General features: G+C 37.7%; 1 protein-coding gene across 2 annotated transcripts in view; it reads left to right on the top strand.

The window, feature by feature from the left end:
* The first annotated feature begins 9,205 nt into the window (after positions 1-9,205).
* Positions 9,206-20,614, top strand: part of TBC1D19 (TBC1 domain family member 19) — a 46,569-nt gene continuing 35,160 nt past the window's right edge. For both annotated transcript variants that reach the window (XM_066317143.1, XM_066317142.1), the window contains exons 1-4: positions 9,206-9,353; positions 17,481-17,553; positions 18,318-18,363; positions 20,114-20,189. In XM_066317143.1, coding sequence (XP_066173240.1) covers positions 9,255-9,353; positions 17,481-17,553; positions 18,318-18,363; positions 20,114-20,189 — 294 coding nt within the window. In that variant the 5' untranslated portion in view covers positions 9,206-9,254. The remainder of the gene's footprint in view (positions 9,354-17,480; positions 17,554-18,317; positions 18,364-20,113; positions 20,190-20,614) is intronic.

The raw sequence follows: 20,614 nt of genomic DNA, 5'->3' as shown, positions 1-20,614 counted from the left end.
AAGCAATATGCTAGTAAAATACTCCCAGATTATACTGTCACCTACTCTGGTTTTAAACCCAGTGGTTGTTAAAGTATAATCCTGCTCAAACCATAATCTAACAGTGATCTCTAATTTCAATTTACATTTCTGTTAGAAAGTTGGAATTGTCAGCTGTGATTTTATACTTTGTAGAGACAGACCTACTCAAAGTCTTCACTTAATCCTCAATGACTGCTCATGAAAGTTAAAAGGAGTCAAATGGGAATGCTCTGGCAGAAAAAAAAAATCGCTATTTCATTAGCTGTTAAACTGAGCCATTTCATAACAGAGTCTCTTTTCCCTTATAAAGGGAAAGCTGGAAATTTAAAATTGAATTTTTTGAGAAATATTCAAATAAATTCTAAAAATCAGATCGTTATATAAATTGGTAAGTAAGTTTTCACCTACTGTTTCAAGAGGACTTCATAGTAGGTCATATACAATATTATCCAACCTAAAATAATAGGAAACTTTCATTCCTGTAGTCTGACCTGTTACTAAACAGCCAGGACCTTACAGATTTAACACTGTTTGAGAAGAAACTGCCAGCACAAATTGGTAGTTTTTGGTGAAATCTGGCTTACTTATCAAGAAGACAGTAAATTTCATTTCCTTAACAGTACAGTGGAATGAGACAAAACCCCAGGATTTTTCCTTGCTTACACTGTTTCCATCATCCTGACATGGTGGCTCATTTAGTTAGTGACATGATGACTTCTTCTGTTCCTTCTTCAGTTCATCTTCATGAGTGCCTCTTTACCTAATGCTCATCCTTATTTGTGTGTAGTGTTCTCCTTTAGGACAACTTAACCCAAACTGAATTTGAAAATGACACCATAAGTCTGGAATGTTCATCCTCTAGGCAACCCAACTGAGCTGGGTTCAGTACATCCAACAGTGGTGTTATTTCCAGTTCTAAGGAAGAAATAAATGATAAAGTCTCAAAGACTTGTGCCTCTCGGATAAGCCAATGAAAGCTAATAGTATCTGTTTTAAATATTTGTCCCATCCATATTCTCACTACAAATATCACAGATATATCTGGAAAGAGAAAAACAGGCCTACATTTTAAAAGTAGCTTCCTTAAAAGAATCAATATTATGACGTTGTGTCAGGGGAATTTTAAGTTGGATATCAGGAAAAGGTTTTCAGCCAGGGGGTGTTTGGGCACTGGAACAGGCTCCCCAGGGAAGTGGTCACAGCATCAGCCTGACAGAGATCCAGAAGCATTTGGACTACAGTCCCAGGCACATGGTATGACTCTTGGGGATGGTGCTGTGCAGGGTCTGGAGCCGGAGTCAGTGATCCTGAGGTCCTTTCCAACTCAGGATAGTCTATGATTTTGTGATGAACCCATGCTGTTATTTCCCAATACATATGTGGGAGGCCGAGCTTATGTATCACACCTTTGATCTAAAATTTTATTATGTTGCTTTTGCTATTAGCCTGATTTTGCCAAAATGAAAAGCCCTTCTGTTGTTGAAGAAGTCCAAGGAGGTATATTTAGTTCCCTGTTTTAGGCTGAGGTTATACATTATCCAGTAGGAATCCATCCTGCTCTACCCTCCATAACTGCAAGCCTCAATTCAGTTTCAAAGACTAGGAAATTTTATCCACACTAGCTACTACAGTGTATACATGTATTTATTTAAGCTCAGAGCACATTTTATCCCATCTACTCTGGAAAATGTGTCCTTTGCTAAATACTGGGTAGGAATGTTGGCCACAGGGGTCCTTTCTATTAAGAACAAAAGTGATCAATGATAAATTGCATTGCTATATGGCTGCTTACTCATATTAATGACTGATAGTCTCAGCTAGGCTGTACAATGTTTTATTTATCAGTTTCATACACCTTGTCTATGTAATTTTTTTTAATGATAAATACAATTTGTTTCAACCCTTCCTGAGCCCTTTAGCACATTCACTTCTGTGAATGTTTTCTAATTTTCCTTCCTGGTCTTTCTGGGAACATGCTGCAATATAGATTGTAAGATTCAAGCCTGTATCCTGTAATTAACAAAATAATACAATTTTTTAGGTACTACCTCTGTCCTTTTTTTGATTTAGCAAATTTGTTGTGCATTTGAAAGATTTCTTTACAGACCTCTAAACAGTGATGCAAAACAGAAGACCTAACTGCATTTTTATATTTTAAATTTTTAGTTTCAATGTGCAGAGCTTCATCAGAAATCAAATCATTTGCGTTTGTTTGTGCTCCCTAGAGCTGTGTATAATATTTTGGTGTCATTTTTCCTTTAAGCAGATCCGTATATTAATTTGTATGTTTTGGGTTAGTGAAAGCAGGGTAGTTTGCTACTCAATGGCTCTGAATCCATCCTTCAGATCTGCGCTTCACATATGTGTGCTCTTCTATCCCACTGTTTCACTCTTTTTTGGGTGAATTTTTGAGCATATTGTTATTACTTATTTCCACAGTAAAAGTTTGATCATCTAATTCTGCTTCACATATGCACAACAATTCCTGTAACAGGCAGTACTGGTAATCAATGTTTCAGATAATTTTCTGCAATAATGTATTCCTGTAATAAACACAGAAACAGTAGAAATTTAGAAATTAGAGCTCAGTTTCACTGACATCATTTTGGCTTACTCTCTTTTGAACTAATACAGGACAACTGCAAGTATTTCAACATAGGATTCTTTAGGTCCTCACTATGTCCTGAGGTGTGTCAGAGAAGATTCTATTCCATAGTTGGTGATGATATTTAATCAGTCCCTGGTGCTTCTTGTCGATGACAGACAGCATTGTTCCTTTCAGGGAAAGGAAAGCACCATCACTGGAGACTATGAGAAACTTATGAAGGTTCGCTTGCTATCTCCTGCTCATTCAGCATTTCCTTTTTGTTGCACTTCTAGCTGTCTTTCCAACAGAGCAGACATCAAGTTAAAGAAGTGGAAATCAAGGTAAAGGATATGTGAAAAATCCTTGTCATGGAAGTAAAAATCTCCAGGACGGAAACTAGATTGTTTCTTTGAAGAGTAACAGTAGCTGGTGAACCATAACTGTTACAAAAACCCTTCAAGAATTTTTAGTTCCTTTTGTTTTATTCTTCACTTTTGAATCTTCTATTTGAAAATTTATCAAATAAGGAAATGAAACAATGGAATAATCCTTCACATGGGAGAAAAAAAAAAAAGAGCGAGAAGAGAAAGAATTAATCAGCTTTGTCAGCAAATCTTAATCAGAAGAATAAAACGTACCCAAGAAGAGACCCTTGTTCTTCCATGGAAGTTTATAGTTCTACCTCTTAATGATTAAGGAGAAGGCAGCTATGATCTAGACACTAAATAATGTATCCAAGGTGGTCTGCTGGTTGTTGAAGACTTGCAACACGCACTGATATGACTGTGTAGTAAATTGTATATATTCCAGGCAGTGAACAAAAGTATAACAGACTGCCTTAAAACATTTATTACATTTTCCACAGAAGATGGAATTCCCCTACTGCTGTAAGTAGGATATAGCATCAAGAAGCTATTTCATTGGAGTAATGCTCAATATTGTGTAACAAATAAACAGAGAATGAGAGGGTTTGATATTTTTCAAAAGTAGATATAGAACACCACCACATACACATTTTTAGATATTTTCATAGCACCACAGAAAAGTTTGAGTTGGAAAGAACCTTAAAGATCATCTAGTTCAAATCCCCCCCTCCAAAGGCAGGGATGCCACCCACCAGATCAGATTGTTACTATTTTTAAAAGAACATATTTCTTATGACAGACAGGACCCAAGTCCTGCTTGTATTTAGATGCCATAGACTCACTGGAGTCAATAGGTTTGAAAAGAGCACCCTTGCACACCCACACACTGGTAAACTCTGACATGGAGATGTTAAATAGGAATCCACTAAAACGGTTCTTTTTACTGCATTTCTTCTTTACAGACCAATTGGTTAAATGTTGTAAAAACCTTAAAAGAAACAGCTAAAGTAAGCTCCAATGTGTGAACTGAGAAAATGCTTGTTCATGAATGCTGAATGATGTCTTTTTAAAGGTTTGGCTAAGTACAAGAGTTGTGTAAATTTCCCAACAGACTTGTTCTCAGGTGAATATACAATTTAAAGAAATAAATATATGTGCCATGTGTGAAGTGCCTAAACTATTCAATGTATCAACTGTATTTGTGATTCAGCATGCTTTTCTCTTCAGTATGTATATAGATCAAAAGACTTCATTTCTGCTTTAACTCCAAGAAATCCTACATCAGCATAATTACATCTTAATGCACAAGTGCACACATGAGATTTTACCAACCAGAAGACACAGAATATTACTGCTAAAACCCCTGTCATTTGATTATTAATAGAACACATGAAAAATGGACTAAATCTAATAACACTAGAAAAACTAGGGAGTTTGTGCATGTTGGTTTTGTTACATAGCTGATATTTTGCAGTTCCTGCTATTACTTAGAAATGCTACAAAAAAGTACCACTAACAGATATTATGACCTTAGATATGTGGTCTTCTCTAGAAAGGCTTACACTATCTAAAGCCAAGGTTTGGTAGGAAAATACCTAAAATCAACAGAGGCAACATGAAACTCCTAAAACTAGACTGATAGTCCTTGATATCACTGGTAGCCAAAGTCTAGCTCTCAAGTTCAGCCACATATTAGAGAAAATATATTATTTCTCATGAACAACATTCTGCAATAAGAGATGTTTTCTGCTCTGATAAGCAAAGATACATCATCTAAACTTCCTACATTCTTCAGATTACATCAGTGGTATTGGGGCAAAAAAAAATCTCATTACTCCACAGGAACTGATTATTTTGAAGAAAGTATTGAAACTTGTCAAAATACACATTGTCACTTTATGGTAATTTGAATAAAGTTTGAAAGTCAGGAGGGTGAGTCACTGACAGATCTTTCTTCTTTTGTCATACATCTGTTATCAGCTCCAAACAATATATCATGATTCAGACTGCACAAGGAAACAAGTGGATATTACAAAGAGGAGCTTGCAGGATTGGCCCATAACAGAGATTAAAGTTTAATATACATTTGTCTAATATAGAGAGTGACCACACTGAATAAAAGACTGAATGTGATATTCTCTGAAAGGACCTGCTTGGATGAGAAATCTATTAGAACCTGAGACTTAAGTTCACAGGTGAAGTTCTCATAATGGCTTGAGATGGAGGACTGGGGTTATGGATTTTAAGCCCTCACAAATTAAAATGGTTCCAAGTGGAAAAAGAAGAGAATAAGTTTTAGAGAGGAGTAGCTCTTTAGATGAAAAAACACTAACTAGCTACACTAGTAGCTAAAGTAGGAAAAATCCAGTTTATCTGAGTGGGGATAAAAGTCCTCTGGCTGAATAAAGGCAGATTTGGAGTTTTGGGGGTGTAAGGGAGATGTGTGTGGCTTTTGTTTGAGTTTCTTGGATTTTTTTCCTCTAATGTCTTATCCTTTTGTTTTGGCAGAAAACAGAAAGTTGTTGGGTTGAGTTGGGTTGTTGTTGTTCTTTTGTTTTAATTTGGTTTTGGGTTTTTTTTTCCTAAACCTGGGTTTCTGTGGCACTTGGCTGATTTGGGACACAGACATTCTTGCACCTGACCCAGACTGCCACTGGGGTTTGCCCATGCCATTGTCCTCTTGGTAGTGCCTCCTATCCTCCTGGTAGTGTCTCCTGTAGAAAAAAAAAAAAAAGAAAAAAAAAAAAGCTTAGAAGCTACACAATATTTATGATACATTATCAGGCCGAATATGGTATGTAGCTCTCCCTGGATAGCATTAACCCCCTTGGCATTCAGGGTGCAAAGGAAAGGGAAGCAGCTCACCTACAGCAGTAAGTCCCAGTGATTGCATGCATAGTCCTGTTCTGCACCACACCTTGTTCCCTATTACTGCCATCACTGAGTGCATCAAGGCACCCACCCTCAGCACAGGTAAGGGGGCAGTGTTCCCACTCCAGCTCCTCCACACCGCTTTTCCCCCAGCAGAGACAGCAGCCCTAAGAGAAGACTTCATGACTTGGCATTTCTCACAGCAACAGAATGAAAGGTGAAGGTGGGATCAGGGCAGCATGGGTGCTGTGAATTGCTTAGGCAGGGTGAACAGCTGACTGGAAGTGATAGGATTTTGTTGACTGCTGGGATTTTGTGATTGGGACTATTGGGGTTTTATTGACCTTACTGGGATTTTGTTGTCTTCCCTCACCCATTATCTGTCATACAACACCATTGCCTCATTTGGTGATACCTGCAGACAGCCTAGTTTGATATTGAGTCAACTACCATATTACATGGAAAAAGCCAAGCTGACTATGTAATTTTTACTTTCCATTTCTAAATTCTTGATGCTTTCCAGACCTGTTTTGAACAAGAAAGACACTTGAGATACCAGTATTGAGTATGGTTAAGTGAAGTAACTTGACACAAAACACAGTAAACTAACACTGTAGAGCACTGCAGCTGCAAATGGAGGAGGAATACAAAGGGAAGAGAATTGGTGTTCAAGTGTGTAAGACTGAGACACTGAGAAGGAAAGACCAACAACCCAAAACAGAAAAACTATGACATCTACACCAGACCTCCTGACAAAACCGACAAGCTACCTCTGGTATGTGGACATCATAAAACCACTCTATGCTGACTGTCCTGCAGTTGCTTACTTGAAGTTTAAAAGCAAATCATGATGAAAAAGCTGTAATTGTCAAAAACTTATCACGTGAACCAAGTTAAACCAGTCGTGTTTAACTTGGTTCACGTGATAAGTGAACCTACTATCGTCCAGGGGGATAGGCTAAAGCATAAGTTGGGATTTCTGCCAATGACTGTTATTTAAGTGATATTTTCTAATAATGACTCTGTATATCTCAAGCTGCTATGCAGTATAATCCTTGTAAGGAAACAAAAAAGAAGCACACACTTAGGCGTCAGATTTCCTAACTAGATATGGTAGGGATACACAAGAAGCTGTTAACAGCCCTTGGCAAGATTCTGTACTATAGCTCTTTATATTGCCCTACTTTTAAGCTTGGATTGGCATTTACAAGAAGTAAGTTTTCCTATCCATACTGGAGATGTGACTGACCAAAGGGAAACCCAGTGGAAGGAAACCAGACTGGAAACAGCCTAAAAAAAACCAGGAAATGAAGACTGATAGATGTGCATATGCAGAGGGTGATAAAGGCAACCTTGGAACAGAGGTAGTCAACTGCAGGAAACTACTCATCTGCAGGTGACATTCATTTCTTGTTCTGTTTTCTTGACCTCTAAATGATCAGGATGGCTTTTGCAGACCTGCAAAGTCTTATGCACTGCACATGAAACTCACCTGATGTATGGTTTCCCCATATTCCCCAGTAGCAGGGGAACACACACTTCTAATCAGCAAGTGTTGTGGCTTCTGTCCCAGTCCATGGCCTGCCATGTGGACAAATGCGGTGCCTGCGGATCACTACACGGAAAGCAGCGAGAGACTGTGTTGTGCTACCAGTAAGAATGTACCCAGCCTCTGAACCCTCACGTCAGGCAGCCCTGACAACTAACATGCTCACCAAACACAATGTAAGATTTCCATCCCTGTGGCAGTCCACAGGTTCACTTACAAATTGGAAAGGAAAATGCAGCTGAGGACTGTGCCAGGCAAGGAGGGAAGGCTTTCTCTCACACATGCAGCTAAAATATAAAACTCTGAGCTTCAGCTATTGACCTGCAGAGCTTATGGTCATGCTCCAGTTTTCTGTATGTGCTTTCCTTAGCAGGTGAATTTCCCACACAAAAAAAAGATCCTTGTCAATTAAAACAAAACTAAACAAACCAAAATGAAGCAAGGTACTCTCTGTATGGGAACATTTTGCAAACATTTTTATGAACTAGCATAGAAGGTTATTACACTTTGCATGCTTGTTCAGTTGGGAATGTAGACAAAAATATCATTAACTCTCAATACACAGGAAAAAAAAAGTGCTCACTGTTGCCCTAACATCACACATGCATGTAAGAAAAGAACTGATGGTAAACCTGATATAAATCAGAACAAACATTCAAGGAACTGGTAGATAATTTGGCACTTGATTTCCCCATGCCCTCCATGAACTGAGAAGCAACCTCTGCTCAGTATTTTGATTAGCATAAGTGACTTTTTCAGGTTTCTCTACAGTTCATTAAAGAACTTAATCTCTGACCTTCTATTACTATTCTTCTTTAAACTTCCTTTTATTCAGAAATGTTCATAGATAAGTCAAAACTGGTTGCAGACCAAGGAGTTCAGGTGCATTTTTATATCTATTATATGCAGGTTTTTTTCTATTCATGTAACTGATGACAGCTATCATATCCTCATATCTGTCACTCCCAAGAGTGAAAAAGTTACTCCTGGTATTTCAGAATCTTGAAACATTTTTTTGTTTTACAGAGGTCATCCTCAGAGCTGAAAATCGGTCCTAATACTTTAGAGGTCCACGATCAGCTTTTCTATATTTTCTCCTCTTTTAGCTTATTTATTAATGCTTCTGGGACTGTAAAAATGGGTATTTTGGCTTAGTAAATTAGTTTATTAAGTAAAAAATTTGGTTACATGCTTCTGTTACTGATGCACGTAAGAACAGAATCTCCCAGAGAGGTTAAATAGATGGAAGTTGCTCGCATGTACCTCAGGCAGGGATGCGCACACAGTGCCACACACCCGCTCGGCGTGAACGGGGACTGTGTCCGCCTCCCGGTGCTGAGCCTCAGTTAACGCCTCAGCATGCCGAGCGGACAGGGTAAAATACCCCAAAGTGCAATAAAACTTCCCTTCAATACAGGCCGACTCGTATCCCTCAAGAAGCACACAGAAACGCGCCTTCGGGGTAGAGGAACCTGTCCATAAAAAGGGATCGCCCAGGACGCCGGGCATCACAGCGGCTGAATCGCTGCGCCGGGACCAGGACTCCTCATCTCTTTCTCTTCCTTCCTTCCTTTCTTTCTGTGCTTATATAGGAGGTCAGGGCATAACAACTACCAGTAGCTTTCTAATAAAACTCTCTGATTGTTTGCGGACCCTCTGACTTTGGTCGCTCCTTTCGAGCAGGAGCACCCACAGCTCTTGGGGGCCTCCCTCCCCCTCAGGGCGGGGCGGCGGCAGGCGGAACCTTTCAGTGCGGCGCCGCTTCCCGCCCGGACGCAGGCGCAGGACGGCGCCGCTGCCGCCGTTGCCGGGTAACGCGGCGGTGCGCCGGCGAAGGCGGTCCGGCCGCGCAGGGGCCGCGATGCTGGACCCGGACCGCGGGCTGTCCCTCACCATCGCGAGGGTCGTGCAGCGCCTGCAGGGCTCCAGCCTCCACTCACAGCTGGAGCGACAGGCCCGGGTGAGCCCTGAGCGGCCGCTGTGCCCCCACGCACGCCTCCTTCCCGCGCTGCCCCTCCCCGGCGCTTTGTTCCCGGCCGCCGTCCCCGGCCCGTGTGGCCTCCTCTTGGGCAGGGGATGTGGGGCCTCCCTCGTCCCCTCCCTCTTCTCCTCTTTGTCCCGCTCCTGTCCCTCCTCGGCGGGGCCGGAGAGCGGTGTGTTTGGTTTCTAGAGCCGTGTTTATTGTGTGTCCCCTTGGGACCCGAGGATTTCGCAGTGAATATGAAGACTATCCGTCTGAAATCTCACTGCTTCATATATAGGTCCTGGAACGAATTGCTTTTTTAATCTTTAATTTGGAGAGCTTTAAATTCCACCCACCCTCCCCCGCTCCCTTAGTGTCCCTGAGAAAATGAGGATTTGGTGAAAGGAAGTGAAAATAAATGAAAAAACACGCATGGCAGTAAATTTTAGTAACTGGGAAAACAGTTGCCTTTTTTTTTTTTTTTTAATATTTAATAACTTATCTGCACTTGGAGCCAGATTTTCGTATTTCAGCTGAATTTAATTTAGGATGTTTCAGATCAAAATTGCGTCAATTTTCATGATCGTAATAACCTAGTCCTGGTGCTGTAACAAATATTGTGCATTTCTGAAATATTTTGGGTTGGGTTTTGTAAAATCTTATGCTTTTGGATTTGTTGTTGTTTTTTTTTTTTTCCAAACATTGCTTAAAATTATACAGTTTAAAAATATTATTTTATTTATTAATTTTTTTAGGATACCATGTCCATTATCTGTCCATTAGTTTTGTTGCATTTTAAAATGAAACATGATTTTCCTCTTTGAATGTCCCTGAAGCTTTCTATAGCAAATGACATTACTGCCTGTCTTTTGTTTGTTTTGTATTTAAATTTACTGATTTGGTCTCTAATGTGTGTCTGCCTTGCTTCTAAATGTGTGTCTGTCTTGCTTCTGTTGACAGGACTTTCTAAATATTTGAATAAGCCAATGTGCATGACTTGAAGGGGGCTGGAATTAGGAAAGAGTTTAGAGGCTGGATTCTGCTAAATGTTGGGAAATTGAGTATCCTAAATAGCATGTCATGAGGAGTGGAGAGTCAGACCTTGTCCTCAAATCAGGTGGTGAACAGGGCTCTCTTCTAACAACTCTGTTCCTGTTTCTAACAAACCCGAATGCACTCCCTCCCACGTCCATTCTTCTATCCCTGTCTCTGGCAGGGCCTGATTTCACAGTTATTTGATTCTTTACATAGGTTTTTTGAGGCAGGAGAAAGCTTGGTGTCCTCGGGACTTGGCTGGGTGTTTAGAAGCTGCTGGTGGGTGGCTGTTTCATAGAGCCATTTTGTGCAGGTGGACACTGGGAACGTGAGCAGTGCCCCCGCAGGGTGGTGTTTGGAGTCTGAAATGGAAGTGAGGTGCCTAAAACCCTGCTGGACGTGAGAATGTATCTTCAATGATGGCTTTGCAAATGGTTTTACATTTAGATTTCTAGGAGAAGAAAAGAAAGTATTTTTATAGGTCATGATCATTCTAGTCATATGAAGTGCTAAGGGGAAAGAAAAGAAACAGGGCAACAAATGATTCAAGTTGATTCTTAGAGTTGTGTTTGAAGGGTTTATAATAGAAGGTTAACTCAGAGCTATAGTTTAGTGTAGTGATCTGAAAGTTTATAGATACATCAGCAGTGGGATTTCTCAATCAAAAGAATTATCCCTTGGGGTTGTAGTTTTCTCAATCAAAGGAATTATCCCTTGGAGGTTGTAGTTTAAGTTAGCAGGGCCAAATGTACACTGTGTTTGTCAGGAATCTGTGTGTTCTTGATAAGAGAGGGTTTTTTAATGGACCTTACACACATTTACGTTCCTTCATGTACGGTGGGCTTGTTTTATTTATAAAGCTTGGATAATCGTGTTAGTGCTATACTGTGCAGTTGCCCTCAAGGGCCCTCAGTCAGTGGCTTGTCTCCTGTCCATTCCTCAGCAGCTGCACAGAATTCTAAAAGTTTCTGGATTTTGCTTCACTCTCTATTAAGTTAATGCTTGACATTCCCCCCATTACATGGGGTATTGATGGAGTTGCACTGACAAATATGAAATCTTGGCTGTTGCTGTGCATCACACCTGAGCTCCAGTTTATTGGTAGGATGTGATAGAGTTTTCTGTCTGCTGGTTAACAATGCTCAGTCTGCACCGGTTGTGATTTTGAAGGGTGGATCACTTTTTAGGGGATTTTAAACTATTTTGGGAGATGCACACTGTATTTTGAGAAGTCTTTGGAATCAGTGAAACTTACTTTTGTTTTGGATATTTATACTGCAGTTATGCTTCACAAATATTCTTAATCTCTTAGTGTAGAAAATTATGTTGTGGATATTTGTTCCTCAAAAATATTTACTGCCTGAAAACATTACAGTCAGAATTAATCATAAGGTCCATTATAATATTACCTGAAAATTTGAGAGAATGTGTAGTCTCACAAACAGTATATTAGCTATTAGAAAAGCTATGTTTTGCAAATTCATCTCTTCTTTTATTTTCTAGGAAGGACAGCTCAGAATGAATGGTTTCATTGATGAGTTAATAGAATTTTGGGGAAAACACAGTGTCCTGACGTTATTTGTGAGAGGTGATAGAGTAGCCCTGCAGTTATGAACTGATCAAACCAGTGCTTTGCTTGGCTGTCACTGGCAGCCTGAGCTAGTGTCAAGGGCTGTGATACACAATCTCTTTGAAATAACTTTGGCATGGCTACCAAATGATTTGCTGTCACAGCTTGACCTCTGGGAATACCAAGATAATCACATTTTTGTCTCAAGGATTGAAGTAGAGATAGTGTCGTGCTTGTAAGTGATGGGTCGATAAATTAATGTTAGGTTAGTTTTTTAGGTTGAGTTTTGATATAATGATATATTACTGCAGTTAATAAGAGAGATTAATGCAAGTAAGAGAGCTAACATGCCTGTAATTTGCTTTGGAATATCTTCTGAACATATTTTGTAGTGTGTTTGAAAGGAAAGAGTAACAGTGACAAAGAGCCAAAATACTAAGTAGTAACTTTTCAACAGGTAGAATTGCTGCTGGCATTAGTGGGGTAGCAGAGGAGAGACCTCATTTTCTGGGCACAACTTCACTGTGCAAGGTTTTAATCAAATTTGCTTGTTTTTATCTTAATATTTTCTCTTCCCTTTCTGAATTGTAAATGTCTTTAAGGTAGAGATTAGAGGTGTTTAGAAAAACTAAGGCATTGACATCTCAAGGACAAAATGCAATTTTAAAACAAATTATTTTCTGAAATCTTGCTAAAATTCTGCCTTAGGGAAAGAAAATCTGTGTCAGTGAACTGACAATAAAAATGAAACCGTTCAGAGACATGAAAAAAGTGCTATCTTTTTAGCACATTTTCATTTGCAGCTAAATCAGAAACTTCGTTTTTCATAATCTTTGAAGGAAGTTGGGCTTTTTTAATCAGTTAAGATTAATCCATCTTAATTTTTGTGTTATGCAAACCTCTAATAGAAATCAGTCTAACTCAGAGTTGCCCAGAACCTTTGTGACCAGGGGCAAATAACAAAGTGAAAAAAAACCCAACAAAACCAGCCAACAAACAAAAGCTTCAGTAGTTTATTCCTAAAGAACTTTTCTAAAACAGGAGATGACAATAAAATGAAAGGTTCTAAATGAAAGATAAAAGTTCTAAATTGTGTTTTAAATGGAACAAGAAAGACTCACTATGCAAGGAAGCCCTGCTGGCATTGTCTGCATAAATGTTCTCAGATGTTTCTTGTAGGTATGTCTGGAGTGGGACAACCTGAGGGGAACTTGTGAAAAAGTATGTTAAGGGCTGCTATAGTGGGCTAAAAGTAATGTAAGTGCCAAAATCAGGCCTGGTACCCCATCCCACCCCACTGTAGTGAGAATACACTGGTGGAGGTACCTGAAGGTACGAAGAAGGGTGGAGAGGAGATGTCAGGATCAGAAACACTGTCCAGAGGAGGGGAATCTGCCATCATTCTTTGAACAGAGCTGTTTAACCCCAGAAGAAGGATTTAAAGACAATATTGATCAAAGGTAGAGGTAAGGGTCTTTACAAGACTTCAGATGGGGCAAAGGAAGAGAGGACTTGCTTTGGGAGCACTGAGAGCTCGAGTAGTGCTTGACTGTGCTTCTAAAGAAAGTGTAGGTAGATAAGCTTTGAATAATTTATACGGAGGGAATGGTTTGCAATATGTCTCAGCAAATTATTTTCATTGTTTTCATGACATTTTTCACCAGAAAAAAAAAAAAAAAAGAAATTGATATCAATCTCAACTTAAATAAAAGATCAAATTAAGAGGAGAATGTTTCTGTGCAATGTAGCATTTATTTAATAAAAATTAGCAAACAAATGTAGGCTCATGAGTCATCATAAATAATTAATGGTTCATTTTCATGCATTGTATTTGGCAAAGGATTTACTATCCCTACTGATAGAGCTTGTACCTTTGTTTTAAGTGGTTCAACAGTAATATGTGCATTACAGTGAATTTTAAATTGAATGCAGTTGAGTATGTGTTGATCAGATGATGGAGTTCAGAAGCAATGCAAGCTTGATTGGCAAAGTAGTACATTTTTAGTAATGTGGATTCTGTTTTTTGCCTTGTGTGTGTATTTTATTTTCTGCACTAGTTTTATATTCAAAATCTAGAAAATTTATTAAACATTAAAATTACATCATTAAAATATATCCTCATATCTTGTAACACAGTGTAACATTTGAAGCTGTATACTTCCATATGAGGCTGATTGAAGCTCTCTGTATCTGCCAGATTGTTTTTACTTGTATAAGAAAGTTTATAATACTTTTTCTCTTAGTGTAGTTCATGTTTAAATGTAAAAGGGTTGGAAAATTGTCAGTGTAATCAGAGTTTTACAGTTACTGAAATTTGTTTAGTTACGTTCAGAATGGTTCTTCTTTCTTTTACAGAAATGTATAACCAAACTAAAATCTGTCCCTTGAAGTTGTAAAGTTTTAAGTTTTTAGTGAGTGTTTATGTTGAAATTGTTGTGGTTGTGCTTGAAGTAATTTTTACCAAGTCAGCTTGGTCCTGATAAAGTCCAGTTATGGCAGAATGAAGTACATAAGGAAAGGTGAGTATTTATTAGCATTCATTGAATTTACTTCTAAACATGGATTATATTTGGGGAATATAATTTATTGTGTTTTATTGTAATTTGGGAAATAATAGCAATAACACTGAAAAGCATTGTGCACTTGTGCAAAAACATACTGAACAGTAATAATTGTAATAATTGCTTTGAGAGGGTACATGCTTATCTAAACAAAAAAGGCTTTGAAGAGAAATTATGGTGGATAGCCTGTAAAATATTAGGATTGTGTAAACTTATTTGCAGAACTGTTTGCAACAGGATAAAAATATATGTTCACCTGATGCGATTCCACATTTCAGTTGGATAGTTGGATCGCTTCTCTGCAGTGTTGATTGTTGAGAAAAGAAATAGCTTAACACAGGAGTTATGCTGGAACACTTTGTTCTGTCAAACCTCCTCTTAGTAGTATGCTGCTGGTCCTCTAGTTATTTTCCTATACTTCTTTGAGTGCTGTCGTTGATGGATCATCTCTTGCATGATCAATGCTGCTCCAGTCATGATGACCTGAATGCCACTTTCAAATTTAGATGCTAATTTGCAAATAGGTTTATCTCTGTTCAGTTCCTCTGTGAATCAATTTACTGTTTCCACCAACTTTACTATTTTACTGTTGTGCTTTTACGTTTGCTTGCTTTCAACCACATCAGTTTCCTTTTTGACTGCCATTCTGCTGCATACAGGAGAGTCACTGCATTTTGTGTTCTGCAGCTGGGGAACAGGCTCTGTTTGGAACAGCAGTTTATGAGAAAGACCTCTGTTGCTCTTTTGGCCAGACAGGGAAAATGGGAAGTAGTCTGTGGACTAAACTACTTAATGACTTCTAATGTGATATGCTGTATTGATTTCCAGAACTTCCAGGAATCTCCAAAGAAACCCCTGTTGTTGTCAATAGAGTGTCAGATATTCCTTAATAAACCAAGAGCTCACAGGTGTGTGAACAGCAGAGCATTAAAATACTGTTCTGACTGCACTTCCTTCATTTCTTGTGCTATTTTCAGTGTCAAGATAATTAACCCATTTTATAGCAGATTGTACAGGAACTTTCATTTTTTGTGTGATTTATCATCTGTCAATAACTTGTATTTGTGCGGAGATTTTTTTGATAATCTAAAAAGTGTGCCAGGCCTGACAGATAAACACCCTATGGACCCTGAGATTAGAATTAGCCAAAGACAGAACTGAACATTTACAAAAGGGTGCACAAAAACTTCTGAGGAACAGTATGACAAAATCTGCCCTGCTTGATGTGTCTTACTTTATTTAAAATTTCTAAAGGAGATGCACAAAAACAGTGCCTTGCAGTAGAGAAAACCCTCAGCCTGACAAATGTCCAGAAAGGACAAAGCTTCCATCAAAGTAGCTTCAGAAGGAATTCTTCATAAATTACTTCTCAAGTATTCAATACAACTCGCATAAAAATCTTTGTGTCCCAGACATTAACAACAATCCTTTGCCAGCTTTTACCATTGTGCTGAATGGAATAAGTGTTTCTCATTTGACATGAGTTATGCAACTCATCATGTCTTCTGGTCTGTGCTTATGATGACCTGTCTTTCTGATAAGCATGCTTACAGTCTCTTAGCTATTGCAGTCAGTATACCAAATATAAATGCCCTCCTTACCTGTAATGGCAAGGGGACTTGAAATAAGATCAGAAATGCTGATGCTGTAATTCTCCCCATTATTGTCCATTCCTCTTTTCATCTGGGGAACATGAAAAGGTTTCCTTAAAATTCTGCGTTGTGAATTCACCTAGACCAATTTTTCCAGTGCAGAAACACCCTTTTCTATGTATAAACTGTAAGACATATTACAAGATTTTTGAGTTTTAGTTATGTGTCATGGACTTAAAGCATACCATGCTGTCAGTAGTGCTGTTAGGGCTGGAAAACTGCACAAGTTGGTGAAAGATTATTTTTAATTAAATAATAACTAAAATTCTATTGCAGCAGGAAAGCTTGCTGCAGTGGAATCAGTAGCTGATACACCTATAGCATATTGTTGAGTAGCTTTTGGTAAGAGATGTCTCACACTTCTATGCTGATGATATATGACCATATGCTTCTAGCATGTGCCTGGAGCTGACTTGGCTGTGGACACACAGATCTTCAGGTGTTATTGTCAAGTTAGCATGCAGTGTTGCTAGTTTTTTTTCTAAATATTTAGCTTTTTTATCTGATGTTAATCAGCTATTGCCATGTACCATGCTTAGGAGAATATGTGTTAGAAGGCACTTCACAGAAACTTCTGAATTTCTGCTTGTTGTCCTTTTGGACCTTGGTGACATATTTGTTTTCTCCTCTTGGTATATCTTTAGAAGGAGATGCTGTAGCTGCTGGTCCTGCTGTTGCTGAAAGACGTGCAGCACCATCTGTGTTGTGTCATGGTATGGTTGTAAAGCTGGTTAGTGCTGGTTAGTGTTGAGTGCATTTCATTGCAAGAGTTCGTATAGACCCAGTAGTTACAGCAGCAGTGGGAAATTTTGGTGCACAGTCGAGTTGTTTGTTTTTTGTTTTTTGAAAATGACATTTCTTACCTGAAAGAGGTAAACTGTGGGAGGTTAACTGAAAAATTATGGAATGTTTTCAGTTTTATTCTTTCAGGTGAAATACAGTGACTGGCTTCTAGTTTTTTCCATATGTACCTTATGACCAATTCTTAATGTGCATAGTCTAGCATTTGGGCTAAGTATGTGGAGTATTTGCTCAGATTATTAAATGTGTATGTTTAATATGCATTCATTGCATATTCTACTCCTTTATTCTCTCTCCTTCCCCACATACACCTTTTAGCATCGATGAAAAAGGCAGACACTGAGTGAGAAAAATGTTAACTGATATTTTTGACTGCTATAGCCATTGCTCAAGGAAGAAGTTTGCTTTGTGCGTAACCTTAAGCATGTTCATGACTTATTTTGTAACTTGAATAATGTAACTTTGCTTTAGTTCTTGATCCTTAATTATTTATTTTTCATATTAGGTTAGCCTACACAAACCAGAAATTAAGCTGGAATCACTAAAAGAAGATATTAAGGATTTTCTGAAGACATCAGGTTTGTAATGCTTCATTGATACATTTGTGAATAGGGTAGATGTATGTAAGAACATATGTGAAATAAGTGATGAAAACAGTAGTTTGTGGAGCTTGGTGTCTGGTCACTGACAGCCAGGAGCAGACATTCAGTGATTCCAGATTATTAAATCAGATAGAGAAAATTTTAAAGGGAAAGTGTTCTTGGATTCCATCTGCATTTTGAAAAACATGCTATGCAGAGCGCTTTTATCATTTTATAAGAGACTGGTGATTTTTTTGAAAGTTCTGAGTTAAATGAGAGTTCAATCACTTCTGAAAATGGAAGTTAACTTCCATGGTGATACTCTTGAAAATTTTACCTTTAGTTAAATTTCCAATTTGTATTGAAAGTAGTAGGCTATGTTACTATAATGTGAAGATTTTATGATAAATGATCCAAGATTCATAATCATCAGGAACACTGTGTCTATTGGTATTAATTGTTGGTTTAATAAAATGATGGCTTTGAAAAAAATAGAATGTAAATTTTTTAACCAAAACTGTATTGTAATTATTTGAATAGCAGCTGGAAATAAAGGATATTTGGTCTCTATAGAGGTTTCAACTTGCAGTTTTCCTGTCTTAATTAGATTAAGGTTTCCTTGTCCTTTCCTGTCTCTCTGGTAGGTAGACATGAACTGAGACCAGACATAAAACTCCAGTGCCTGCAAAGCAACCTCTGATTGATGTTCCGTTAGTATTAATTCCTAAAGTTGTCTTCTGGTTCTTTTTTTATTTTGACAGGTTGGGAAAAGAAGCTTCAGAATGCTGTTTATAGTGAACTCAACGTGTGAGTTTATTTAGTATTTTCACTTAATGAGTTCTACTCACATGTTTTACTTTTGATCCATTTGTTTATAGAGGTGTATGGTGTGTTACTATAATCTGCAATATCTGTCATGGCAAGGGTACCTGCTTAGTTTCTGTTTTTAGAGTGCCATTATTTCTTTTTCATCTTAGTGAAAATACTGGACTCAAGTGCATTTTAAAGAATAAGTGAGATAAATATCATCACATTTTGTAGTTACTTTTGTATTTTTCTTTTTGCTTTACTTCCAACATAATTCTTATGTAAATGAGGTAGTTGCTGCAAATGAGTTGTAATTGAGGTATTTATCACAGCATTGCACGTATTTGTTGTACTAATTATTTTTTAAAATCTTGAAGAAATTGGATCTCTAGGTTTCCCAGGTCAGTGCTGATCATGCCTCGGATATGTTTATAAACACAGTAAAATCAGTCAAGTCTCCCTTTTATTATTTTTCAGCAAACTTTGGATTAGACTTCTGGGAAGCATAATTTTTCTTTACATTCTGGCACAGTGGATTTCATAACAGATACAGCCATAAATGCAACCGTAAAATAAGAAATGTGTATGCTAATCTATTTGTGCTAACTTAAATAAGGTTATTAGAGTTACCAGTTTAGCGCAATATATGTTTAGCGGTATGAGGGACTTAATTCAGCAAAATGCTTCCATCTGTTAGTAAGGATTCATCTTCATCATATCTTTCCAGGGAAAAATATTTACCTGTCTCTAGGGCTAATGCACGGAAATAAGCAGCAAAATAAGGAAATTAGCCCTTGAAAATTGAAATTAACTATGAACACCATGATTTCATGAGCATTGTGGAAGAGCCAAGAAACAGCATTTCTGAAATCTGTTGGTATTGATTCTATTTTACACACTGGGACAGAACAGTCCATACCAAATCTTCACCAAGTACAAGAATGACCTTATCAGTCAAAAATGGGAAGAAATTTGGGGAGGGTTTCCCAAAAACATATGATAGGAGTTGATTGAAGCATTCAAACAAATGAAAATTCAGGCTGTTAGAGAAGCTATGTGTAAACTTTTTTCCTGAAAGATATTTGAGACACTTAAAATTTAGCTGGATGAAATGTTTGGCACAAACTCATTGGAAATAACCTCCACAATGGAAAGATAAATTAGTGGTTTGTTTTGCTTTTTAATTTTTGTTCCAGCTTTTATATTTTGTCATAATGCAGTTTATGAGTAGATACTCAACTTGTATTAAGTCAAAACCTCAAACTTCTAATTACTTTGGACATGCACACGTTCACTACTGATTTTTAAAAGGAGACACTCAAAAAAAAAGTAGATTGTCTCTTGAAAAGATGTGATGACTTGGAGAGGGAAAGTTCCAAGGAATCATAAAGATGACATAATGTGAAGATAATACACTTTAAAAGTACCTGATCTGTTAATGTAATTATTCTATTTTATTTTACTTTATTTTTTTTATAAATATGTGGAATTATAAGGGAACATTATTTTTAATACAAGAAGAGCTCATGTTGAACTGTTATTAATTCTTGCATATTGTTATCTTATTTGTATCCATAGAATGCATGAGGAAAAAATACTTCTAAAAATAATACTCAGTTTTGATCAACATACACTTGTGCTTTTGCTAGTGCTCTCATGAAAGAAGTCATATTTAGGTTTACAAATGCAGGATTAATTAAGAAAAATAAAACATCAAAATATTAAAAGTTTACCTTATTTTCTTCTTAAGGTTTCCTTCGCCCTGTCATCCTGCAGCGCCGCCTGAACATATTAAAGAACCTTTAGCCTATATGAGAAAAGCACAGGTTGGTGGTTACCAATTTTACCATTCATATCAGATCTTTAATTAGACTATCTGAGATGTACTCTATAGAATTGTTCTGTATTTCTAGGTTTTGTACCTTAGGAAAAGCACAGATTTGTAAGTGTGTCAAAGTTAATAGTAATACTGTATATGTGACATTTTACATAAATACGGGAAATGCTCAAGTAATTCTCCAGCCATGAGAGAAATAGGATATAGTGGCAGGTAGGTAAAAAATAGAGGTAGAATGGAGATGATGTGAATATGTCAAAGAAGAGAATTTGGTTTCATTGAAAAGAAGAAAAGGGGTAGCTATAGGTCATTTCACTTAGGGTTATAAAAACATTTTTTTGAAGGGACACAGGCAGTTTCATGATGAAAGATAAAAGGCTGCAGAGACAGTGAGATCTTCAGAAAGAAGAGATA

Source organism: Sylvia atricapilla, chromosome 4 (genome assembly GCF_009819655.1).
Source record: "Sylvia atricapilla isolate bSylAtr1 chromosome 4, bSylAtr1.pri, whole genome shotgun sequence".
Taxonomy (NCBI): Eukaryota; Metazoa; Chordata; class Aves; order Passeriformes; family Sylviidae; genus Sylvia; species Sylvia atricapilla.
Note: the sequence above shows the minus strand (reverse complement) of the source record. Positions and strands in the feature narration are given on the sequence as shown.